This window comes from Oncorhynchus clarkii, chromosome 6 (assembly GCF_045791955.1).
Source record: "Oncorhynchus clarkii lewisi isolate Uvic-CL-2024 chromosome 6, UVic_Ocla_1.0, whole genome shotgun sequence".
NCBI lineage: Eukaryota > Metazoa > Chordata > Actinopteri > Salmoniformes > Salmonidae > Oncorhynchus > Oncorhynchus clarkii.
The window spans coordinates 78,857,399-78,885,086 of NC_092152.1; the positions used below are offsets into that span (position 1 = coordinate 78,857,399).

The window sequence follows — 27,688 nt, forward strand, 5'->3', positions numbered from 1 at the left end:
CCCGTATGGGCTCGGAAGAGACCAGTACAACTCCCGTATGGGCTCGGGAGAGACCAGTACAACTCCCGTATGGGCTCGGGAGAGACCAGTACAACTCCCGTATGGGCTCGGGAGAGACCAGTAAAACTCCCGTATGGGCTCGGGAGAGACCAGTACAACTCCAGTATGGGCTCGGGAGAGACCAGTACAACTCCCGTATGGGCTCGGGAGAGACCAGTACAACTCCCGTATGGGCTCGGAAGAGACCAGTACAACTCCCGTATGGGCTCGGGAGAGACCAGTACAACTCCCGTATGGGCTCGGGAGAGACCAGTACAACTCCAGTATGGGCTCGGGAGAGACCAGTACAACTCCCGTATGGGCTCGGGAGAGACCAGTACAACTCCCGTATGGGCTCGGGAGAGACCAGTACAACTCCCGTATGGGCTCGGGAGAGACCAGTACAATTCCCGTATGGGCTCGGGAGAGACCAGTACAACTCCCGTATGGGCTCGGGAGAGACCAGTACAACTCCAGTATGGGCTCGGGAGAGACCAGTACAACTCCCGTATGGGCTCGGGAGAGACCAGTACAACTCCAGTATGGGCTCGGGAGAGACCAGTACAACTCCCGTATGGGCTCGGGAGAGACCAGTACAACTCCTGTATGGGCTCGGGAGAGACCAGTACAACTCCCGTATGGGCTCGGGAGAGACCAGTACAACTCCCGTATGGGCTCGGGAGAGACCAGTACAACTCCCGTATGGGCTCGGGAGAGACCAGTACAACTCCCGTATGGGCTCGGGAGAGACCAGTACAACTCCCGTAAGGGCTCGGGAGAGACCAGTACAACTCCCGTATGGGCTCGGGAGAGACCAGTACAACTCCCGTATGGGCTCGGGAGAGACCAGTACAAGTTAGCAGATCCCCCAGTATTCAGAGATCCCTCGCTTACAATTCTTTAAAATTACAAACTTATAAATGTGTTTACTTAACTTGAAAGCAGTCCAGGGACAAGGAGACGTAAATCCACACTTAGGTTTGGTATACATAGCCATTACCACTAACTGCTAACATAAGCATTTTCTAACAAACCTACAACAGTCAATGTATCCCAAAGTAGAAGTATCCTTCAAAAAGCTTGGCATTACGTGGTAAAAAAAATCTGGTCCAAATCATCTCAAACTGTAAATATTAGAGGTTGGTAGCAGGTTGGTAGCAGGGGCATAGGTGAACAAAACAAGTGTGTCTTGCTGTTTCTCATTGACTGCTTCCAAGGTAAAGAAACTAAATGTAATATGCAATTTTGTAATTTGGGTGAACTATCCCTTTAAGGCCCTGGTGTGATAACTCTGGGTGGGGCTCTGACCTCCTGGGCTCAGGGGCCATATTTGTCAAGATGCTTGATACAGCCCTCTGGGGCTGTGGATCCTGTACCTCTCGCTGCCCCCTCCCCTGCCTATGGTCTAGACCAACACTGTGGGTGTCCTGGTTAGTTTTACAGGGACCAAATTGAGAATAATATTTACTGAGTTGAGCAGAAGCTGAACCTGTGGCCCCAGCCCAGTACACATGGTGGGGCAGTGGTGGTATTTGGTATTTATTAGGATCCCCATTAGCCGCTGCAGAAGCAGCTACTCTTCCTGGTGGTGGGTGGCAGGGTTTACGGCGAGGTTCTGCCCTTCTCCCCTCACCCAGCTGTCATGTACTTTAACAAGCCTTGGCTATGTGCTCCCTGCTCCGCCATCCAGTTAACAGTCAATTGGTCTTTCCTTGCCAAGAGTCCCAAATAGCCTCCACTCATTGCTGTCTCCTTGCCGTCATTACTATTGATTTGTGAGAATGTCATATGTGAGTGAGAGTGTAGTGGCAAAGGGAACAAGAAAAGGAAGCTGCATAAGAGTATTAGGACATAACCCAAGATGCCAAAAAACAAGTTCCTGTACTTAGTCATTATTATGTCATCACTACTGTAAATAACTGTAAATATTACTGTAAATAGAATGCATGTTGTATTGATATAGTTTGTGTGTCTCGACAGGCAACTGATTGTACAGTGCATTGTGTGGTTTAAGGAACACATTTCTGAGTGTCAGTCTTTGCGGCAGCCATTCTAACTCAAACAGAAAGGAATGTAAAGAAAGATGATGAGTGAATAAGATGTAATCTCTGTCGTTTTCCCTTCTGTCAGGTGACCACAGACCTGCGGCAGCGATGTACTGATGGCCACACTGGTACCTCTGTGTCGGCTCCCATGGTGGCTGGGGTCATCGCTCTCACTCTGGAGGCCAAGTCAGTAGCCCCCTCTCTCTCTACCCTATCCCTCCATCCATCCCTCTCTCTCTCTATACTATCCCTCCATCCCTCTCTCTCTCTACCCTATCCCTCCATCTCTCTCTCTACCCTATCCCTCCATCCCTCTTTCTCTCTACCCTATCCCTCCATCCCTCTTTCTCTCTGCCCTATCCCTCCATCCCTCTTTCTCTCTACCCTATCCATCCATCTTTCTCTCTACCCTATCCCTCCATCCCTCTTTCTCTCTCTACCCTATCCCTCCATCCCTCTTTTCTTGTTTCTGTCTACCGTCTGTCCGTCTGTCCGTCCGTCCGTCTGTCTGATTAGACCTTTCAGTGACATCTGTCCTGTCAAGGAGGTCTTATCTTGACGTTGCACAGACTCTGGAGTCTCAACATCGTGGCGTTTTTCTCATAACTGGTTCATTACTGTGGAAGGACATCCCTTTTCAGGGTCCACATTCTTTTAGGAGAACGGTTCATGGGATGTTTTGGCACGCACGCCAAACGCACGCATCACACACATACATTTGAGCTGAGGAACTCAGGTAGTAGCAGGGGTGATTTGTGTTCACACCTTCAGTAGCTCTGCACCTGTGGATCAGGGACTATTAGACTATTCCCACGTCTGTAGATAACAGAGAATAATTGAAGATAATAATAGATGGAATACTAACTAGATGTGTTAATGGTGTTCTATCTTACTGCTGTTACTGGGTCATGTAGCTCATAGTTGTCTCCTAGACAGTGGGAGGAGCCCTGGATATAGACTATGTGCGTAATACTCAATTATAAACTGGGTGGTTGGAGCCTGAATGCTGCCAGGCTGACAGCCGTGGGAGATCACGGGTTTGACAAAACATGCATTTTTACTGCTCTAATTACGTGCTAATACACAATTAGACAATGATACACAATGATACGACTGCAGAATGGGGTACATTTCATTTGATCGCTCTACATCAGATTTTAAAGAGCGAATTGATCTTCTAAATGATTTAAATGAAGTAAAACGTCAAACTATTTGTGAGTGACTTGTGCAAATACATTTGACTTATTTCTATAGTTTTCTACTTTTGGCCATACTGTATAAGGAAAACAATATGGGTAAACAGCTGTCATTTCTTACTGCCTTCTTTGTGATTTTCTTAAGACCTGGGCACAAACCACAAGCTAAGTCATGAAAACTGGATGTATTGGGTCGTGTTCATCAGGGCACGCTGCAACACATTTATTTATGTTGTTCCAGCCCATTGGTCAGCTGGAGAGATATTCAGCACCTGCTGGTCAAGACGTCCAGGCCTGTCCACCTGAAGGCCAACGACTGGAAGACCAACGCAGCCGGACACAGAGGTAGCTACAGTACAATGGACTCCTCCTGTACCAGTGGAGGCTGGTGGAGGGAGGGATGGGGAGGACAGGCATTTTTCCTCCACCAGCCTCCGCTGTCTTATACTGTATGGCAGTGTTCGTTAACTTGGTCCTTCAGAGATCCCCAGCAGAGATCCCCCAGCATTCAGAGATCCCCAGCATTCAGAGACCCACCAGCATTCAGAGATCCCCCAGCATTCAGAGACCCGCCAGCATTCAGAGATCCCCCCAGAATTCAGAGATCCCCCAGTATTCAGAGATCCCCCAGTATTCAGAGATCCCCCAGCATTCAGAGATCCCCCAGTATTCAGAGATCCCCCAGTATTCAGAGATCCCCCAGTATTCAGAGATCCCTCAGTATTCAGAGATCCCTCAGCCATTGTACATATTTGTTCTGTTCCAGCACTCGTGTTGGTTTATGATTTCTACGTAATTGCTGGCCTTTGACTCACAAGGCACACTGTAGAGCTGAGTGGGTGTGTGTATGTACGTGTGAGTGTGTGTGTTTGATTAGGGCTGGTACCTCTCTTATCACTTCACCTGGAGAGGAAGGTGTAACATTTGAACTGTTTGGTATAAATCCATCATCAGCTGTGTAGTAGTTACACCAGTTCAGGATATGCTTCCTCCCTGCCCTCCCCCGCAATTAAAGGAAGGAAAACAGAAAGATGGAATGTAATCATTTAGGGCAGCTTTCTCTTTAGAAGCTTCACTCATCCATTTAGACACAGGTCTAACTCCTTCTCCTCTTTCTCTCCCTCTCTCTCTATCTCGCTCCACCCCTCCCTCTCTCTCAGTGAGTCACCTGTATGGCTTTGGGCTGGTGGATGCGGAGGGTATGGTGGTGGAGGCTAAGAAGTGGAGGAGTGTTCCTACCCAGCACACCTGTACTAGGATGTCTGAACGACGTACCAGGTAAGGAAGCAGAGCCCTACTGGTTATGTGGTTCCCTTTGTGCCAAGACAACCTGTAACGTTCGGAAAACATTTAAAAAAACGTTCAAATACCCATTCAGGAGGGCTGTGGTATATTTGGTGAAGCATTCAGAATGTTTCAGATAGAACTCTTAATGAATAGAGCTCAAACAATTCCTTGTTCTACTGGACACACACACACACACACACACATTCAGACACACATTCAGACACACAAGCACACACACACACACACACACACACACACACACACACACACACACACACACACACACACACACACACATTCAGACACACATTGAGAAACACACACACACACATACACACGCACATACAAACATACACACACACACATACACACATACACACACACGTCCTCCTCCCTCACATACGACTAGTGTTATATTCTAGCTGTTATAAACTGTATGTGAAAACAGGGATCTGATGATTGTAATGCTTTGTAATTAAATCAGTTTATTTTCATCAGGAGGATATTGTCAGTAATTGGAGAATGTCTACGCATGATGAGCTCATAGCAGGCTGTTGAAGATGCATAGCGTTGAGGTGTTTATGAAGCACTGACTATTATTATTATATATTATAAGATAATAAAAACAGAGTCGTTTAACGCCAGATGAACATGTCTACACCCTAACCTTCAGCTAGTTGCAAAACACTCTTTATATTTTCTTTGGGGTGGAAATCATCAGAGTGGATCCAGGGGTATGTGAGGTGTGTGTGCAGGTGTTTAAGTGTGTGTGTGTGTGTGTGTGTGTGTGTGTGTGTTTGTGTTTGTTTGTGTGAGTGCACTACTTTTGAGCCCTATTCCCTATATAGTGCATTACGTTTCATCCCTACAAAGTACATTTCATTTAATCCTTATTCTCTATATAGTGCACTACTTTTGAGCCCTATTCCCTATAGGAGATAAAACTGGATCCATCTAGGGTCAGTGACTGCCTGGCTGCCATCCACTTGACTTGAGAGAAACAAAATGGCGGTTGTTTGTTTATGTAACGATGTGAAGATGTCATTCCATTCCAAAACAGCCAGAGAATAAGAAGTGAAAACTGGCTCAACGTCCGGCCAAAAACCCACTCAGAAGTTAGTCGTGGACACATAGGGAGCCACTTTGCATATAAAGGGGCAATCAGCAGTTGCTACATCCATTTTTGGACTGATATGTACCCATTGATTCTTGAAAAATATAACATATGCCTCATGAGCTTAGATCAACTGTTGTACCCCTTCAGAACCCAAAATATAAGCTTGTTTTACTCCAATGTTTGTCAACAATGTAAATGTAAACAAACACTATATAGCCTTAAAACATGGTTAAAACTATAATGTGGATATCATGGATGGTCAGTCCTTGCATCCATAGCACTGTTTATGATTTTTAATTCAGAAAAATTGTTAGTTTCTACTGCTGATTGCCCCTTTAATGGTTCATTTCAAAGACCACTGGTTTTTACACTGCCAAAAACGCTCAAAAGAGGGGAAATATCAAACGCTGTGTGCTTCTTTCCATTCCTTTATCATAGGATTGACTCCTACTCTGCCAAGTTTGACAATGGACCGAGCTGAGTCGTGTTAGCTATCATCACCATGGTGCTGTTGTGCCTGGCACAAACTGGGGGACACTTTTTACGGGTGCACAGGGGAGCTGCTGGGCTATGTGTGTCACTATGTTCTGGTACTGCAGCTGTGGCACTAGTGTTCCATTTGAACAGAGAATAGTTTCTCATCATTCTTAGACGTTGCTCCTGAGATGCACAGGGATCAGAGGGGAGGATGGCTTGTGTGTGTGTGTGTGTGTGTGTGTGTGTGTGTGTGTGTGTGTGTGTGTGTGTGTGTGTGTGTGTGTGTGTGTGTGTGTGTGCCTGTGTGTGTGTGTGTGCCTGTGTGTGTTTGTCCATGGGCCAGAACCTCTCAACTTATTCCTGCCACACAAAACCCATACAGATCCCTGGTTGGTTGCGTGTGGGTGAGAACAGCAAATGTGTAAAGCAAGAACTACAATTAGCTACACAAAATGGTGATCCTGTGTATTTGCAGAGCAAAAATATGCAGACGTGTTATTTTAACCAGTTTAATGGAACTAAATGTACACTACAATTCAGAAGTTTGGGGTCACTTAGAAGTGTCCTTTTTGTCCATTTTTTTGTCCATTAAAATAACCTCAAATTGATCAGTAATACAGTGTAGACATTGTTAATGTTGTTAATGACGTTTGTAGCTGGAAACAGCTGATTTTTTAAATGGAATATCTACATAGGCATACAGAGGTCCATTATCAGCAACCATCACTCCTGTGTTCCAATGACACGTTGTGTTAGCTAATCCAAGTTTATCATTTTAAAAGGCTAATTGATCATTAGAAAACCCTTTTGCAATTATGTTAGCACAGCAATAAAACTGGCCTTCTTTAGACTAGTTGAGTATCTGGAGCATCAGCATTTGTGGGTTCGATTACGGGCTCAAAATGTCCAGAAACAAATAACTTTCTTCTGAAACTCGTCAGTCTATTCTTGTTCTGAGAAATTAAGGCTATTCCATGCGAGAAATTGTCAAGAAACTGAAGATCTCGTACAACACTGTGTACTACTACACAGAACAGCTCAAACTGGCCCTAACCAAAATAGAAAGAGGAGTGGGAGGCCCCGGTGCACAACTGAGCAAGAGGACAAGTACATTAGAGTGTCTAGTTTGAGAAACAAACGCCTCACAAGTCCTCAACTGGCAGCTTCATTAAAGAGTACCCGCAAAACACCAGTCTCAACGTCAACAGTGAAGAGGCGACTCCGGGATGCTGGCCTTCTAGGCAGAGTTCCTCTGTCCAGTCTCAACATCAACAGTGAAGAGGCGACTCCGGGATGCTGGCCTTCTAGGCAGAGTTCCTCTGTCCAGTCTCAACGTCAACAGTGAAGAGGGACTCCGGGATGCTGGTCTTCTAGGCAGAGTTCCTCTGTCCAGTCTCAACGTCAACAGTGAAGAGGCGACTCCGGGATGCTGGCCTTCTAGGCAGAGTTCCTCTGTCCAGTCTCAACGTCAACAGTGAAGAGGCGACTCCGGGATGCTGGCCTTCTAGGCAGAGTTCCTCTGTCCAGTCTCAACGTCAACAGTGAAGAGGCGACTCCGGGATGCTGGCCTTCTAGGCAGAGTTCCTCTGTCCAGTCTCAATGTCAACAGTGAAGAGGGACTCCGGGATGCTGGTCTTCTAGGCAGAGTTCCTCTGTCCAGTCTCAACGTCAACAGTGAAGAGGCGACTCCGGGATGCTGGCCTTCTAGGCAGAGTTCCTCTGTCCAGTCTCAACGTCAACAGTGAAGAGGCGACTCCGGGATGCTGGCCTTCTAGGCAGAGTTCCTCTGTCCAGTCTCAACGTCAACAGTGAAGAGGTGACTCCGGGATGCTGGCCTTCTAGGCAGAGTTCCTCTGTCCAGTCTCAACGTCAACAGTGAAGAGGTGACTCCGGGATGCTGGCCTTCTAGGCAGAGTTCCTCTGTCCAGTCTCAACGTCAACAGTGAAGAGGTGACTCCGGGATGCTGGCCTTCTAGGCAGAGTTCCTCTGTCCAGTCTCAACGTCAACAGTGAAGAGGTGACTCCGGGATGCTGGCCTTCTAGGCAGAGTTCCTCTGTCCAGTCTCAACGTCAACAGTGAAGAGGTGACTCCGGGATGCTGGCCTTCTAGGCAGAGTTCCTCTGTCCAGTCTCAACGTCAACAGTGAAGAGGTGACTCCGGGATGCTGGCCTTCTAGGCAGAGTTCCTCTGTCCAGTCTCAACGTCAACAGTGAAGAGGTGACTCCGGGATGCTGGCCTTCTAGGCAGAGTTCCTCTGTCCAGTCTCAACGTCAACAGTGAAGAGGGACTCCGGGATGCTGGCCTTCTAGGCAGAGTTCCTCTGTCCAGTCTCAACGTCAACAGTGAAGAGGTGACTCCGGGATGCTGGCCTTCTAGGCAGAGTTCCTCTGTCCAGTCTCAACGTCAACAGTGAAGAGGTGACTCCGGGATGCTGGCCTTCTAGGCAGAGTTCCTCTGTCCAGTCTCAACGTCAACAGTGAAGAGGTGACTCCGGGATGCTGGCCTTCTAGGCAGAGTTCCTCTGTCCAGTCTCAACGTCAACAGTGAAGAGGGACTCCGGGATGCTGGCCTTCTAGGCAGAGTTCCTCTGTCCAGTCTCAACGTCAACAGTGAAGAGGTGACTCCGGGATGCTGGCCTTCTAGGCAGAGTTCCTCTGTCCAGTCTCAACGTCAACAGTGAAGAGGTGACTCCGGGATGCTGGCCTTCTAGGCAGAGTTCCTCTGTCCAGTCTCAACGTCAACAGTGAAGAGGTGACTCCGGGATGCTGGCCTTCTAGGCAGAGTTCCTCTGTCCAGTCTCAACGTCAACAGTGAAGAGGGACTCCGGGATGCTGGCCTTCTAGGCAGAGTTCCTCTGTCCAGTCTCAACGTCAACAGTGAAGAGGTGACTCCGGGATGCTGGCCTTCTAGGCAGAGTTCCTCTGTCCAGTCTCAACGTCAACAGTGAAGAGGTGACTCCGGGATGCTGGCCTTCTAGGCAGAGTTCCTCTGTCCAGTCTCAACGTCAACAGTGAAGAGGTGACTCCGGGATGCTGGCCTTCTAGGCAGAGTTCCTCTGTCCAGTCTCAACGTCAACAGTGAAGAGGTGACTCCGGGATGCTGGCCTTCTAGGCAGAGTTCCTCTGTCCAGTCTCAACGTCAACAGTGAAGAGGGACTCCGGGATGCTGGCCTTCTAGGCAGAGTTCCTCTGTCCAGTCTCAACGTCAACAGTGAAGAGGTGACTCCGGGATGCTGGCCTTCTAGGCAGAGTTCCTCTGTCCAGTCTCAACGTCAACAGTGAAGAGGTGACTCCGGGATGCTGGCCTTCTAGGCAGAGTTCCTCTGTCCAGTCTCAACGTCAACAGTGAAGAGGTGACTCCGGGATGCTGGCCTTCTAGGCAGAGTTCCTCTGTCCAGTCTCAACGTCAACAGTGAAGAGGTGACTCCGGGATGCTGGCCTTCTAGGCAGAGTTCCTCTGTCCAGTCTCAACGTCAACAGTGAAGAGGTGACTCCGGGATGCTGGCCTTCTAGGCAGAGTTCCTCTGTCCAGTCTCAACGTCAACAGTGAAGAGGTGACTCCGGGATGCTGGCCTTCTAGGCAGAGTTCCTCTGTCCAGTCTCAACGTCAACAGTGAAGAGGTGACTCCGGGATGTTGGCCTTCTAGGCAGAGTTCCTCTGTCCAGTCTCAACGTCAACAGTGAAGAGGGACTCCGGGATGCTGGCCTTCTAGGCAGAGTTCCTCTGTCCAGTCTCAACGTCAACAGTGAAGAGGTGACTCCGGGATGCTGGCCTTCTAGGCAGAGTTCCTCTGTCCAGTCTCAACGTCAACAGTGAAGAGGTGACTCCGGGATGCTGGCCTTCTAGGCAGAGTTCCTCTGTCCAGTCTCAACGTCAACAGTGAAGAGGTGACTCCGGGATGCTGGCCTTCTAGGCAGAGTTCCTCTGTCCAGTCTCAACGTCAACAGTGAAGAGGTAACTCCGGGATGCTGGCCTTCTAGGCAGAGTTCCTCTGTCCAGTCTCAACGTCAACAGTGAAGAGGTGACTCCGGGATGCTGGCCTTCTAGGCAGAGTTCCTCTGTCCAGTCTCAACGTCAACAGTGAAGAGGTGACTCCGGGATGCTGGCCTTCTAGGCAGAGTTCCTCTGTCCAGTCTCAACGTCAACAGTGAAGAGGGACTCCGGGATGCTGGCCTTCTAGGCAGAGTTCCTCTGTCCAGTCTCAACGTCAACAGTGAAGAGGTGACTCCGGGATGCTGGCCTTCTAGGCAGAGTTCCTCTGTCCAGTCTCAACGTCAACAGTGAAGAGGGACTCCGTGTTGCTGGCCTTCTAGGCAGAGTTCCTCTGTCCAGTCTCAACGTCAACAGTGAAGAGGTGACTCCGGGATGCTGGCCTTCTAGGCAGAGTTCCTCTGTCCAGTCTCAACGTCAACAGTGAAGAGGTGACTCCGGGATGCTGGCCTTCTAGGCAGAGTTCCTCTGTCCAGTCTCAACGTCAACAGTGAAGAGGTGACTCCGGGATGCTGGCCTTCTAGGCAGAGTTCCTCTGTCCAGTCTCAACGTCAACAGTGAAGAGGTGACTCCGGGATGCTGGCCTTCTAGGCAGAGTTCCTCTGTCCAGTCTCAACGTCAACAGTGAAGAGGTGACTCCGGGATGCTGGCCTTCTAGGCAGAGTTCCTCTGTCCAGTCTCAACGTCAACAGTGAAGAGGTGACTCCGGGATGTTGGCCTTCTAGGCAGAGTTCCTCTGTCCAGTCTCAACGTCAACAGTGAAGAGGGACTCCGGGATGCTGGCCTTCTAGGCAGAGTTCCTCTGTCCAGTCTCAACGTCAACAGTGAAGAGGTGACTCCGGGATGCTGGCCTTCTAGGCAGAGTTCCTCTGTCCAGTCTCAACGTCAACAGTGAAGAGGTGACTCCGGGATGCTGGCCTTCTAGGCAGAGTTCCTCTGTCCAGTCTCAACGTCAACAGTGAAGAGGTGACTCCGGGATGCTGGCCTTCTAGGCAGAGTTCCTCTGTCCAGTCTCAACGTCAACAGTGAAGAGGTGACTCCGGGATGCTGGCCTTCTAGGCAGAGTTCCTCTGTCCAGTCTCAACGTCAACAGTGAAGAGGGACTCCGGGATGCTGGCCTTCTAGGCAGAGTTCCTCTGTCCAGTCTCAACGTCAACAGTGAAGAGGTGACTCCGGGATGCTGGCCTTCTAGGCAGAGTTCCTCTGTCCAGTCTCAACGTCAACAGTGAAGAGGTGACTCCGGGATGCTGGCCTTCTAGGCAGAGTTCCTCTGTCCAGTCTCAACGTCAACAGTGAAGAGGTGACTCCGGGATGCTGGCCTTCTAGGCAGAGTTCCTCTGTCCAGTCTCAACGTCAACAGTGAAGAGGTGACTCCGGGATGCTGGCCTTCTAGGCAGAGTTCCTCTGTCCAGTCTCAACGTCAACAGTGAAGAGGTGACTCCGGGATGCTGGCCTTCTAGGCAGAGTTCCTCTGTCCAGTCTCAACGTCAACAGTGAAGAGGTGACTCCGGGATGCTGGCCTTCTAGGCAGAGTTCCTCTGTCCAGTCTCAACGTCAACAGTGAAGAGGTGACTCCGGGATGTTGGCCTTCTAGGCAGAGTTCCTCTGTCCAGTCTCAACGTCAACAGTGAAGAGGGACTCCGGGATGCTGGCCTTCTAGGCAGAGTTCCTCTGTCCAGTCTCAACGTCAACAGTGAAGAGGTGACTCCGGGATGCTGGCCTTCTAGGCAGAGTTCCTCTGTCCAGTCTCAACGTCAACAGTGAAGAGGTGACTCCGGGATGCTGGCCTTCTAGGCAGAGTTCCTCTGTCCAGTCTCAACGTCAACAGTGAAGAGGTGACTCCGGGATGCTGGCCTTCTAGGCAGAGTTCCTCTGTCCAGTCTCAACGTCAACAGTGAAGAGGTAACTCCGGGATGCTGGCCTTCTAGGCAGAGTTCCTCTGTCCAGTCTCAACGTCAACAGTGAAGAGGTGACTCCGGGATGCTGGCCTTCTAGGCAGAGTTCCTCTGTCCAGTCTCAACGTCAACAGTGAAGAGGTGACTCCGGGATGCTGGCCTTCTAGGCAGAGTTCCTCTGTCCAGTCTCAACGTCAACAGTGAAGAGGGACTCCGGGATGCTGGCCTTCTAGGCAGAGTTCCTCTGTCCAGTCTCAACGTCAACAGTGAAGAGGTGACTCCGGGATGCTGGCCTTCTAGGCAGAGTTCCTCTGTCCAGTCTCAACGTCAACAGTGAAGAGGGACTCCGGGATGCTGGCCTTCTAGGCAGAGTTCCTCTGTCCAGTCTCAACGTCAACAGTGAAGAGGTGACTCCGGGATGCTGGCCTTCTAGGCAGAGTTCCTCTGTCCAGTCTCAACGTCAACAGTGAAGAGGTGACTCCAGGATGCTGGCCTTCTAGGCAGAGTTCCTCTGTCCAGTCTCAACGTCAACAGTGAAGAGGTGACTCCGGGATGCTGGCCTTCTAGGCAGAGTTCCTCTGTCCAGTCTCAACGTCAACAGTGAAGAGGTGACTCCGGGATGCTGGCCTTCTAGGCATAGGTCCTCTGTCCAGTCTCAACGTCAACAGTGAAGAGGCGACTCCGGGATGCTGGCCTTCTAGGCAGAGTTCCTCTGTCCAGTCTCAACGTCAACAGTGAAGAGGTGACTCCAGGATGCTGGCCTTCTAGGCAGAGTTCCTCTGTCCAGTCTCAACGTCAACAGTGAAGAGGTGACTACGGGATGCTGGCCTTCTAGGCAGAGTTCCTCTGTCCAGTCTCAACGTCAACAGTGAAGAGGTGACTCCGGGATGCTGGCCTTCTAGGCAGAGTTCCTCTGTCCAGTCTCAACGTCAACAGTGAAGAGGTGACTCCAGGATGCTGGCCTTCTAGGCAGAGTTCCTCTGTCCAGTCTCAACGTCAACAGTGAAGAGGTGACTCCGGGATGCTGGCCTTCTAGGCAGAGTTCCTCTGTCCAGTCTCAACGTCAACAGTGAAGAGGTGACTCCGGGATGCTGGCCTTCTAGGCAGAGTTCCTCTGTCCAGTCTCAACGTCAACAGTGAAGAGGTGACTCCGGGATGCTGGCCTTCTAGGCAGAGTTCCTCTGTGTTCTTTTGCCCATTTTAATCTTTTATTTTTATTGGCCAGTCTGAGATATGGCTTTTTCTTTGCAACTCTGCCTAGAAAGCCAGCATCCCGGAGTCCCTCTTCACTGGAATGTAAATAAATTATTAGTGCTTTCTCGCTGGTCACACACTGGTTGATTCAACGTTTTTTCCGCATCATTTCAATGGAATTACGTTGAACCAATGTGGAATTGACGTTGAATTGACCTCTGTGCCCAGTGTGATGTGCTTTTATGGTCTGTCCTACACTCTTAGAAAAAAAGGTTCCAAAATGGTGCTTTGGCTGTTCCCATATGAGAACCCTTTTTGGTTTCTGGTAGAACCCTTTTGGGATTCATGTAGAACCCTCTGTGGAAAGGGTTCTACCTGGAACCCAAAAGTGTTCTACCCGGAACCAAAAATGGTTCTTCAAAGGGTTCTCCTATGGGGACAGCCGAAGAACCCTTTTAGGTTCCAGGTAGCACTTTTTTTCTACGAGTGTAGGAAGTCAGTTAGCCAATGATATGTGACGGTAATTCAATTTCATATTGGCTGCTTTCTATTCATTCTGTCACTGCCCGGGTACTTCCCTTAGTAACACAACTATCCTCTAACACCCCATGCAGTCTATAATACGGTCTACATTTGTCTAATACAGTCGTTTCAGAAAAGGGTGGCTTTTAGGTTAGCAGTATGTTTCACATGTCTGGTTGTCTTTGATTTGTGAGTGGCCCCAGGCTTGCATAACAGTGATACTGCTTCTGACTCAGTCCTTCACAGAAAAACAGGAAGGAAAGAGAAAACATTGCTTTGATTCGAGGAAACCATTTTTTTTAAACATTCACCACTTTGCAACGGAGACACATTGAATAGGTTCAGAGCTTACTTTTTCTCAAGGATGTTCAAGGCAATCTTCTTGTTTAGAAAATCATTTTTGAAAGGCTTTAATATATTATCTTCACATTTCAATAGAAGCTTTCACAGAAAGTTATTCTTAAATTGAAATGCAATACTTGAGATGCTTTTTCTACCTCTTTCTGGGAAATAGGCTTCTTTCTTTCTGGCATTGTGCATCTTTCGCAATGAATATGAGAGAACCAATCTCAATGAGAGAACCAATCTCATAATGTGGCTCTTAGCCAATAAAAACAGTCCTCAATCAGCTCTAAGAGGTTAGAGGTCAGCTGGGTTTGAATTAAGATGGGGAATAAGATGGAATATTAAAGAGGACAATAATATCCACCACTGCCCTATCCCAAATCGACCCCTACTCCCCCCTCTCTTAAAGGCGTCCGCATGCATTACACCTGAAACAGTTCGGAACAGTTAGTGCGTATATTATGACAACATTTTGTGACGTCTTTGTCTGTTTTGGTCTTCGGGCTGTTCGTGTGCACTACATTTTTTCTCGAAGCAAGTCGAAGTTGGTAGCCGAAGTCTACACCCCTTCGACGGTGATTGGTCAATAGTAGGGATTCTTCAACGTGAGACAAATCGTTTTCATGCTAACATCTTAGTTAGATGTAAAATTGCGCAACTAAGATTTCTTTGGCAAAATTTATGATAGATTTCTTAAATAATTCTGACTATTTTGAAGTGGACAAACCATACTATTGCTAGTATTGTTTTTCAAGTGAAGGTGTTTTACAGGAGTATGGGAGCACACTCGTTCAGTACGCCTAGCCGGTACGCTTAGCTAGGCGCCATGATGTTCATACGTATTGTCAGGAATTGTTACTAACCACATGAAGTATTTACACGTATCAGATCCTTTCAGATCTACACAAGTGTCTCTAGGCCCCAGGGCAGGGGTCACCAACCCTGTTCCTGTAGAGTTACTGTTCTGTATGTTTTAACTCCAACCCTGTTCCTGGAGAGTTACTGTCCTGTATGTTTTAACTCCAACCCTGTTCCTGGAGAGTTACCATCCTGTATGTTTTAACTCCAACCCTGTTCCTGGAGAGTTACCATCCTGTATGTTTTAACTCCAACCCTGTTCCTGGAGAGTTACCATCCTGTATGTTTTAACTCCAACCCTGTTCCTGGAGAGTTACCATCCTGTATGTTTTAACTCCAACCCTGTTCCTGGAGAGTTACCATCCTGTATGTTTTAACTCCAACCCTGTTCCTGGAGAGTTACCATCCTGTATGTTTTAACTCCAACCCTGTTCCTGGAGAGTTACTGTCCTGTAGGTTTTAACTCCGACCCTGTTCCTGGAGAGTTACCATCCTGTAGGTTTTAACTCCAACCCTGTTCCTGGAGAGTTACCATCCTGTATGTTTTAACTCCAACCCTGTTCCTGGAGAGTACTGTCCTGTAGGTTTTAACTCCGACCCTGTTCCTGGAGAGTTACCATCCTGTATGTTTTAACTCCAACCCTGTTCCTGGAGAGTTACCATCCTGTATGTTTTAACTCCAACCCTGTTCCTGGAGAGTTACCATCCTGTATGTTTTAACTCCAACCCTGTTCCTGGAGAGTTACCATCCTGTAGGTTTTAACTCCAACCCTGTTCCTGGAGAGTTACTGTCCTGTATGTTTTAACTCCAACCCTGTTCCTGGAGAGTTACCATCCTGTATGTTTTAACTCCAACCCTGTTCCTGGAGAGTTACCATCCTGTATGTTTTAACTCCAACCCTGTTCCTGGAGAGTTACTGTCCTGTAGGTTTTAACTCCGACCCTGTTCCTGGAGAGTTACCATCCTGTAGGTTTTAACTCCAACCCTGTTCCTGGAGAGTTACCATCCTGTAGGTTTTAACTCCGACCCTGTTCCTGGAGAGTTACTATCCTGTAGGTTTTAACTCCGACCCTGTTCCTGGAAAGTACTGTCCTGTAGGTTTTAACTCCAACCCTGTTCCTGGAGAGTTACTGTCCTGTAGATTTTAACTCCAACCCTGTTCCTGGAGATAACAATATATCCTCAGGTCACCCCTAACAAAGGTCTCTGAACACTTCCCTCTCTAAAAAACATCTCACTCAATGTGAACAGGGTATTCTGTACACGTGTGCGTGTCAGTCTGCTAAACCAAAATCAACTTAGATCTTCCATGATTTACTGTACTACCACCCTGACTGCCTGTCAGCGGTCCAAATGTCATCACCTCATATGACTCCCTTGGATAGGATCTGGAGCCTCCTGATAATAGAAGTCAAATATCTAGTGAGGAATAAGGATTTGATTATGTACAGTAGCACATCCATCAAAGACTGTGTTCCTGCCACGGATTCTTAACACAGGGTGCTTCCCAAATGGCAGCCTATTCACTAGGCAGCCTATTCACTAGATAGTGCACTACATTTGACCTATTTGGGATGTAGCCACAGTCAAGTATAGCAGCACTGGAGGGCATTGTGGACTGTTGGCAACGTGACGCTGCTTTTATTATTGATTGGTGACAATCTGTCCGTCAGTGTGACATGTCACACTCTGTCACACACACATGCATGCAAACATACACTCGCTGTCTCTCTCTTCTTCTCTCTCTCGCTCTCTCTCTCGCTCTCTCTCACACACACACATAAACTCTCTCTCACTTACTCAGCCACACACACGCATGCACGCACGCACGCACACACACTCACTCACACACAAACACACACACACAGGCTTGTTGGTCTTCAGTTGGATTTTCATTAGCCTGGAGGCTGAGCCAATTGATTGCCTATGCTGATCCACCTCCGTCCAATAGAGTAGTGGAAAATATCCTGTCAGGTTTCATGAGAGAGATGACTATATCTCTGCTGTGTGTGTGTGTGTGTGTGTGTGTGTGTGTGTGTGTGTGTGTGTGTGTGTGTGTGTGTGTGTGTGTGTGTGTGTGTGTGCGTGCGTGCGTGCGTGCGTGTGTGCGTGCGTGCGTCTGTGTCGTCTGTGTCGGTGCCTTTGTCTGTGTGTGCCTGTGTGTGCGTGTGTGCGTGCCTGTGTGTGCGTGTGTGCCTGTGTGTGCATCTGGATGGGGGGATTACACATTTTGGATGAGGACATAGTTCTGTGTCATCCAAATCAGTGTTATTGACTTGCCATCTGTGGGTCATAAACTAAGCAACTGTGATTCCATGTCTTTAAACTGAAGTGTTCGTAGATCAGTGGAAATATAACTGTTATTATGTGTTGCCTATGAAAACACATGAATAAGCCTCTGGCATTTTGTTGCAGAAATGTTTTTGCGAGCAACTTGCTTTGAACATTGCTCATCCATATATTTATATATTCTTATTCCTTCCTATTACTGGTTAGATATTGCTGCACTGTCGGAGACTAAAAGCACAAGCATTTCGCTACACTCGATATAACATCTGCTAACCATGTGTATGTGACCAATACATTTGATTTGATTTGATGATGTGCCCACCAGAGGCTGTGAGAGAAGATCAGTGGGGAAAAAGTGAAAACCTGAACATGCATTTACAGCTTTATAATGCTCACTGTAAGGGGGTCACCATGAATTTGACAGATTTATAATGCTCACTGTAAGGGGGTCACCATGAATTTGACAGATGTATAATGCTCACTGTAAGGGGGTCACCATGAATTTGACAGATTTATAATGCTCACTGTAAGGGGGTCACCATGAATTTGACAGCTTTATAATGCTCACTGTAAGGGGGTCACCATGAATTTGACAGATTTATAATGCTCACTGTAAGGGGGTCACCATGAATTTGACAGATTTATAATGCTCACTGTAAGGGGGTCACCATGAATTTGACAGATTTATAATGCTCACTGTAAGGGGGTCACCATGAATTTGACAGATTTATAATGCTCACTGTAAGGGGGTCACCATGAATTTGACAGATTTATAATGCTCACTGTAAGGGGGTCACCATGAATTTGACAGCTTTATAATGCTCACTGTAAGGGGGTTACCATGAATTTGACAGCTTTATAATACTCACTGTAAGGGGGTTACCATGAATTTGACAGCTTTATAATGCTCACTGTAAGGGGGTCACCATGAATTTGACAGATTTATAATGCTCACTGTAAGGGGGTTACCATGAATTTGACAGATTTATAATGCTCACTGTAAGGGGGTCACCATGAATTTGACAGATTTATAATGCTCACTGTAAGGGGGTCACCATGAATTTGACAGATTTATAATGCTCACTGTAAGGGGGTCACCATGAATTTGACAGATTTATAATGCTCACTGTAAGGGGGTCACCATGAATTTGACAGATTTATAATGCTCACTGTAAGGGGGTCACCATGAATTTGACAGTAGCTTACAAGCAGCTCGGTGGTCAGTAACATTCTGTATTTCATATTACAGTACACCTTCTATAATATGAATATGGTATCAAAGCAAGTACTGTGTAATGACACAGTACAATACTGTAACATTTACCTTATTATTCTGTAAAAAAAAGTCAATGTTACTGTAATCGGAATGAATGAATGAATGAATGAATACATGAATGAATACATGAAATGAGGGGATGGGTTTGTATTTCACAGTATTTTACTGTGGGATTAGTGCAAGCAGTTTGGCTGCTAAGTGTTTCCACATTACAGCAAACAGTATCAATGATTATGTTGTGTTTTATATCACTTGTACTTCTAGAGGCCTTAACAAATACTTCCAAACTGGCAGCGACTGACAGGACAAACAGACCAAAAGGACATGGCAAAATGAACCATTTAAGGTTTAAGACTTTCTGCCAGTCCAATGTGTTCCCTAGAAATGTTTCATTGATGGGGCACTTTAACCACATAGGAGTAAAGTTGGTACAGCATTCTCGCTCATGGGTGCCACAAATATAGCCTCTTACAAGGTACGCTTCACAATATGTTAATGAGACAGAAATAACAATACTGTGCACCCACTAGTGGACAAAATGGTTTTTGGCACTCAAAAGATACAGTACGGTACTGTATTCTGTGGGGTAGAATTACAATACCATTTGAAAAACAGAACCAACTTTGGGAAACTTTGATTTACAGTATGGTGCAGTAAAATGTTTCAGAGTTTTTTTTACTGTTGATAATGCCTCAAATGACCTAATAAATTACAGTTTTCCGTTACAGTGCTCTATGTACTGTCATGACGTTGCCCTCTTTGGGTACAGCGAGCACCATCCCCCTCTCTCTGCTCCTACAACCAGGCTGCTGTGGTCAGTGAGGTCGTAATTCCTAGGGAAGACCCTGCCTCATGGCCACACAGTATAGAGACAGAGTGAAGTTTCATAGAGAACAAAGGATTTTTTTCCACCTCACAGAACTTAAGGACCGAACAACATTTATGTTCCGGAGAAGGTATAAAAGATCGGTGAAGAATCCAGCTACGAACTGGTCCGTTTGTTACATTTTGGTGAGGCTCATGGGAGACGGTGCGGCCACATTACCATAACGCTGTTTATATAATAGCCTCAGATATGAGGTTTACATCTAATTGTTGTATAAGATGAATGAGTGAAGATGATACTGTTTGTAAAATTGTGTAATGTGATTTTGGACTGTTTAATGAAGGAAACTCCAATTCCCTTTTGAGTTTAACTAAATCAGAGGACCGCCCATGAGCCCAGTTAGGGTCGGGCATCCTGGGACAGGCCCTTTTCTGCAATTCCAAATAAAAACCCCAACTTTAAGAAGTTCTCAACAGACCATGTTTTTCTCCATTACGAGAGGACAAAGGTTACTTTTGCTGAATCTTTTAACCATACCACGTGGTTAAACTCTTAGACTATCAATACCGACAGAATAAGAACAAGTCTTTGATATTAATTACTAGTCTGCAGCTAGGAATTCGGTATCATTGAACGCGAAGAATGACAACCGCGGAAACATCCATTCTACAGCAACATGAACTAATGTCACTCTGAACTATCCACTCAAAATTGGATTTGATTTGAGTTGCTTACTAAGAAGAAAGTGAATGTTCCTGAGAGGCAGAGTTACAGTTTTGACTTAAATCTGCTTGAAAATCTAGGGCAAGACTTGAAAATGGTGGCAATGATCAACAACCAATTTGTCAGAGCTTGAAGAATTTAAAAAATAATAATGTGCAAATATTATACTATCCAGGTGTGCAAAGCTCTTAGAAACTTACCCAGAAAGTCTCACAGCTGTATTCGCTGTCGAATGTGATTCTAACTGAGGGGTGTGAGTACTTACGTAAATGAGATATCTATGTGTTTCATTTTCAAAAAATTTGATTTAAAAAAAAAAAAAACATGTTTTCACTTTGTCATTAAGGGGTAGGTAATGTGTGGAGGGGTGAGAAGAAAAAAAACATAATTTTAATTCAGGCTGTAACACACAAACACACAGTTAATTTGCTCACACACAAATAACACATACACTTATTCATACTGACTCTACACATGCACACACACTCTCATACAATCATTTATCATATATCCTGATGCCTAGTCACCCTATAGACTATCAATATACATACAGTACTACCCCTACCACTCCAGTAAATATACAGGCTGTGTATAATATTACAGGCTGTGTCACAGCCGCCCGTAACCGGGAGACCCATGTAAATATGGTATTGGCACTGACCCTGGAACTGACATTGTATATAGCTGCTGATCCTGGCACTGACCCTGGAACTGACATTGTATATAGCTGCTGATCCTGGCACTGACCCTGGAACTGACATTGTATATAGCTGCTGATCCTGGCACTGACCCTGGAACTGACATTGTATATAGCTGCTGATCCTGGCACTGACCCTGGAACTGACATTGTATATAGCTGCTGATCCTGACACTGACCCTGGAACTGACATTGTATATAGCTGCTGATCCTGGCACTGACCCTGGAACTGACATTGTATATAGCTGCTGATCCTGACACTGACCCTGGAACTGACATTGTATATAGCTGCTGATCCTGGCACTGACCCTGGAACTGACATTGTATATAGCTGCTGATCCTGGCACTGACCCTGGAACTGACATTGTATATAGCTGCTGATCCTGACACTGACCCTGGAACTGACATTGTATATAGCTGCTGATCCTGGCACTGACCCTGGAACTGACATTGTATATAGCTGCTGATCCTGGCACTGACCCTGGAACTGACATTGTATATAGCTGCTGATCCTGGCACTGACCCTGGAACTGACATTGTATATAGCTGCTGATCCTGGCACTGACCCTGGAACTGACATTGTATATAGCTGCTGATCCTGGCACTAACCCTGGAACTGACATTGTATATAGCTGCTGATCCTGGCACTGACCCTGGAACTGACATTGTATATAGCTGCTGATCCTGGCACTGACCCTGGAACTGACATTGTATATAGCTGCTGATCCTGGCACTGACCCTGGAACTGACATTGTATATAGCTGCTGATCCTGGCACTAACCCTGGAACTGACATTGTATATAGCTGCTGATCCTGACACTGACCCTGGAACTGACATTGTATATAGCTGCTGATCCTGGCACTGACCCTGGAACTGACATTGTATATAGCTGCTGATCCTGGCACTAACCCTGGAACTGACATTGTATATAGCTGCTGATCCTGACACTGACCCTGGAACTGACATTGTATATAGCTGCTGATCCTGGCACTAACCCTGGAACTGACATTGTATATAGCTGCTGATCCTGGCACTGACCCTGGAACTGACATTGTATATAGCTGCTGATCCTGACACTGACCCTGGAACTGACATTGTATATAGCTGCTGATCCTGGCACTGACCCTGGAACTGACATTGTATATAGCTGCTGATCCTGGCACTGACCCTGGAACTGACATTGTATATAGCTGCTGATCCTGGCACTGACCCTGGAACTGACATTGTATATAGCTGCTGATCCTGACACTGACCCTGGAACTGACATTGTATATAGCTGCTGATCCTGACACTGACCCTGGAACTGACATTGTATATAGCTGCTGATCCTGGCACTGACCCTGGAACTGACATTGTATATAGCTGCTGATCCTGACACTGACCCTGGAACTGACATTGTATATAGCTGCTGATCCTGGCACTGACCCTGGAACTGACATTGTATATAGCTGCTGATCCTGACACTGACCCTGGAACTGACATTGTATATAGCTGCTGATCCTGGCACTGACCCTGGAACTGACATTGTATATAGCTGCTGATCCTGGCACTGACCCTGGAACTGACATTGTATATAGCTGCTGATCCTGGCACTGACCCTGGAACTGACATTGTATATAGCTGCTGATCCTGGCACTGACCCTGGAACTGACATTGTATATAGCTGCTGATCCTGACACTGACCCTGGAACTGACATTGTATATAGCTGCTGATCCTGGCACTGACCCTGGAACTGACATTGTATATAGCTGCTGATCCTGGCACTGACCCTGGAACTGACATTGTATATAGCTGCTGATCCTGGCACTGACCCTGGAACTGACATTGTATATAGCTGCTGATCCTGACACTGACCCTGGAACTGACATTGTATATAGCTGCTGATCCTGGCACTAACCCTGGAACTGACATTGTATATAGCTGCTGATCCTGGCACTAACCCTGGAACTGACATTGTATATAGCTGCTGATCCTGGCACTAACCCTGGAACTGACATTGTATATAGCTGCTGATCCTGGCACTAACCCTGGAACTGACATTGTATATAGCTGCTGATCCTGGCACTGACCCTGGAACTGACATTGTATATAGCTGCTGATCCTGGCACTAACCCTGGAACTGACATTGTATATAGCTGCTGATCCTGGCACTGACCCTGGAACTGACATTGTATATAGCTGCTGATCCTGACACTAACCCTGGAACTGACATTGTATATAGCTGCTGATCCTGGCACTGACCCTGGAACTGACATTGTATATAGCTGCTGATCCTGGCACTAACCCTGGAACTGACATTGTATATAGCTGCTGATCCTGGCACTAACCCTGGAACTGACATTGTATATAGCTGCTGATCCTGGCACTAACCCTGGAACTGACATTGTATATAGCTGCTGATCCTGGCACTAACCCTGGAACTGACATTGTATATAGCTGCTGATCCTGGCACTAACCCTGTATACTTACTTTCTTGTGTTCTTCTTTTTATTCTACTTTACTTTATTTTATAGTATACTCTTTTTACTACTGATATTGATTACTGCATTGTTGGGAAAGAGCTCGCAAGAAATGCATTTCACTGTACTTGTGCACGTGACAATAAAACGTCAAACTTGATCAACTTTTCCAAAGATGCAGAGTTAAATAACAAAAATGAAACACTTCAGAAATATAACACACAGGAATGAAATGATATTCAAGGAGTACCAAAACAATTGAATAAAATAAATAATTTATTAGGAGATGCAAAAATATTGCATATTTATTTGGACATGATGCTTGCACAGCAGGGTTGGGGTCAGTTTGAACTGAAGTCAGTCGATTCAGGAAGTGATTTGTAATAAAAAATGTTTGAAATAAATACCTTCTCCTTTTCAGTTCATTGAAATAGATACCCTTTTTCGAATTATTGAATTGGAATGTCAGTTTACTGAGCCCAACCCTGGTTTATTGAGCCCAACCCTGGTTTATTGAGCCCAACCCTGGTTTATTGAGCCCAACCCTGCTTTGCTGTGCAATAAAGTGCTTTTTTTTTTTTTGTAAAAAAACTGTTTTGTAAGTCAGCATCAGTGTCTCAAAGGCTAGCACACACACCTGGCTTCTATACAATTATTTGTCCTAATTAATATATCATATTTATATAATATCTTTGCATCTGTTTGAGATCTGTTTGAGATTTCCCCCCTCATCAGTACATTTGGCTACACCTGCTATCTTTGACCGCATCACAGCTCTGCCAATAAATGACATAACCCACACACTCATGTGCTACTGCTTTGTGTGGCCCTTCTGTTCTGTAGTACTGATAGTAAGACCCTCACACTCAATTGCTTCAACACAAACCTTTATTAGTTGACCATATTTCAATTCCAATTTCAATAAAAAGGTCTTAAGGATCGGAATGTTGTAAAATAATAAAAGTAGCCAATGTTGAAGTAATTGGGGGTGCGAGGTCCTAGTTCACTCACTTCACACTGCTCTCTCCCACTTGGACAAGAGGGGAAATAACTATGTGAGAATGCTGTTCACAGACTAAAACTCAGCGTTGAACACCATATTCCCCTCCAAGCTCATCACCAAGCTGGGGACCCTGGGACTGAACACCTTCCTCTGTAGCTGGATCCTGGGCTTCCTGATTGGACGGCCCCAGGTGGTGAGGGTAGGCAACGACACCTCAGCCACGCTGACCCTCAACACGGGGGCCCCTCAAGGGTGTGTGCTTATTCCCCTCCTGTACTCCCTGTTCACCCACAACTGTGTGGCCACGCATGATTCCAACACCCTTATCAAGCTCGCTGACAACACGGCGATGCTAGGCCTGATCACCGACGGCGATGGGACAGCCTACAAGGAGGAGGTCAGAGACTTGGCAATGTGGTGCCATGACAACAACCTCTCCCTCAACGTCAGTAAGACCAAGGAGCTGATGGTGGGCTACAAGAGAAAGAGGGAACGCCCCCATCCACATCGACAGGGATATAGTAGAGGTTGTTGATCTGGTACTGATACTCCCTGTATATAGCCTCACTTTGATCTGGTACTGGTACTCCCTGTATATAGCCTCACTTTGATCTGGTACTCCCTGTATATAGACTCACTTTGATCTGGTACAGGTACTTCCTGTATATATCTCCACATTGATCTGGTACAGGTACTTCCTGTATATCTCCACATTGATCTGGTACTGGTACTCCCTGTATATAGCCTCACTTTGATCTGGTACAGGTACTTCCTGTATATCTCCACATTGATCTGGTACTGGTACTCCATTCTTGTTTATTTTATTCCACTTTTTGCTCTGGATCGTAAGTAAGCGTTTCACAGTTAAGTCTACACCCATGGTATTTGGCGCATGTGACAAATAAAATAGCATTTGATTTGATTGATGTGTTTTGTCCCAGCACCCTTTGAAAATGATGTGCATTACATGGTTTTATTGAACAGATAGTAAGTAACATGTTGACAAATAGGAAAAAGAATGTGTTAAGGTAAACGGAGAACGCGTCACAGGGCAGTAGGTCACATCTTAACCAATGTCACACCTCTACATCTTAACCAATGTCACAACTCTACATCTTAACCAATGTCACACATCTATATTCTAACCAATGTCACTCCTCTATATTTTAACCAATGTCACACATCTATATTCTAACCAATGTCACTCCTCTATATTTTAACCAATGTCACACATCTATATTCTAACCAATGTCACTCCTCTATATTTTAACCAATGTCACACATCTATATTCTAACCAATGTCACACATCTATATTCTAACCAATGTCACACATCTATATTCTAACCAATGTCACTCCTCTATATTTTAACCAATGGCAAACCTCTACATTTTAACCAATGTCACTCCTCTATATTTTAACCAATGTCACACATCTATATTCTAACCAATGTCACTCCTCTATATTTTAACCAATGTCACACATCTATATTCTAACCAATGTCACACATCTATATTTTAACCAATGGCAGCAGACCTCTATATTTTAACAAATGTCACACATCTATATTCTAACCAATGTCACTCCTCTATATTTTAACCAATGGCAGCAGACCTCTATATTCTAACCAATGGCAGCAGACCTCTATATTCTAACCAATGTCACACATCTATATTCTAACCAATGTCACACATCTATATTCTAACCAATGTCACACATCTATATTTTAACCAATGTCACACATCTATATTCTAACCAATGTCACTCCTCTATATTCTAACCAATGTCACACATCTATATTCTAACCAATGTCACTCCTCTATATTCTAACCAATGTCACACATCTATATTCTAACCAATGTCACACATCTATATTCTAACCAATGTCACTCCTCTATATTTTAACCAATGGCAGCAGACCTCTATATTTTAACCAATGGCAGCAGACCTCTATATTTTAACCAATGTCACACATCTATATTCTAACCAATGTCACACATCTATATTTTAACCAATGTCACACATCTATATTCTAACCAATGTCACTCCTCTATATTCTAACCAATGTCACACATCTATATTCTAACCAATGTCACTCCTCTATATTCTAACCAATGTCACACATCTATATTCTAACCAATGTCACACATCTATATTCTAACCAATGTCACTCCTCTATATTTTAACCAATGGCAGCAGACCTCTATATTTTAACCAATGGCAGCAGACCTCTATATTCTAACCAATGTCACACATCTATATTCTAACCAATGTCACACCTCTATATTTTAACCAATGTCACTCCTCTATATTTTAACCAATGGCAGCAGACCTCTATATTCTAACCAATGGCAGCAGACCTCTATATTTTAACCAATGTCACACATCTATATTTTAACCAATGTCACACCTCTATATTTTAACCAATGTCACTCCTCTATATTTTAACCAATGGCAGCAGACCTCTATATTCTAACCAATGGCAGCAGACCTCTATATTTTAACCAATGTCACACATCTATATTTTAACCAATGTCACACATCTATATTTTAACCAATGTCACTCCTCTATATTTTAACCAATGTCACACCTCTATATTTGTGTTTAAGAGGCAGCAGCACTAACTGCTAGACTACCCAGCCCACACATACTAACTAGTTGACCTTGTTTCCCTTCCTGCCAGGTACATCCGTGCAGACCAGAGCCTGAACAGCACCATCACAAGCACAGGGTGTACAGAGCAGGCGGAGCAGCATGTGAGCTACGTAGAACATGTGGTGGTCAAGGTACTGGTTGTCCATCCACGACGAGGAGATCTGGAGGTCAGCCTCATATCACCCTCAGGAACACGCTCACAGCTACTGGCCAAGAGGTGAGAGATACACACAGATACACACACACACATGAACCTCGGTCTACCGCTCTGGAAAACAACTTCTTTACCATTAGACCAAGAGGAAATTCCTTCCTGGTGTGAGATTGACAGGCAGGGCTACTTTTTCACGACAGCATGATTCCAAATCACATCTGCAATACACACACACACACACACACACACACACACACACACACACACACACACACACACACACACACACACACACACACACATATGGGGCCTGAATGATTATTATTATCATCTCTTCATGAACAGTAGAAGAACAGAGTGTCTTGGAGAATAGATAGATCTTTCAGTTCATTATATGTGTGGGGAAAGCACAAAGTGAGGAAGACACAAGTGAGGAAGACACAAGTGTGGAAGACACAAGTGAGGAAGACACAAGTTAGGAAGACACAAGTGAGGAAGACACAAGTGAGGAAGACACAAGTGAGGAAGACACAAGTGAGGAAGACACAAGTGAGGAAGACACAAATGAGGAAGACACAAGCGGCACTCTCTTTTTATTTTCCACAGAGTGCCATAATGATGTTAGTCAACTTCAAAA

The 27,688-nt window shown here is 45.8% G+C and overlaps 1 protein-coding gene across 1 annotated transcript in view; it reads left to right on the forward strand.

Moving 5' to 3' along the window:
- Positions 1-27,688, forward strand: part of LOC139411649 (proprotein convertase subtilisin/kexin type 6-like) — a 93,530-nt gene that overhangs the window by 30,398 nt on the left and 35,444 nt on the right. The window contains exons 9-12 of the mRNA XM_071158257.1: positions 2,170-2,270; positions 3,522-3,625; positions 4,441-4,558; positions 26,926-27,114. Coding sequence (XP_071014358.1) covers positions 2,170-2,270; positions 3,522-3,625; positions 4,441-4,558; positions 26,926-27,114 — 512 coding nt within the window. The remainder of the gene's footprint in view (positions 1-2,169; positions 2,271-3,521; positions 3,626-4,440; positions 4,559-26,925; positions 27,115-27,688) is intronic.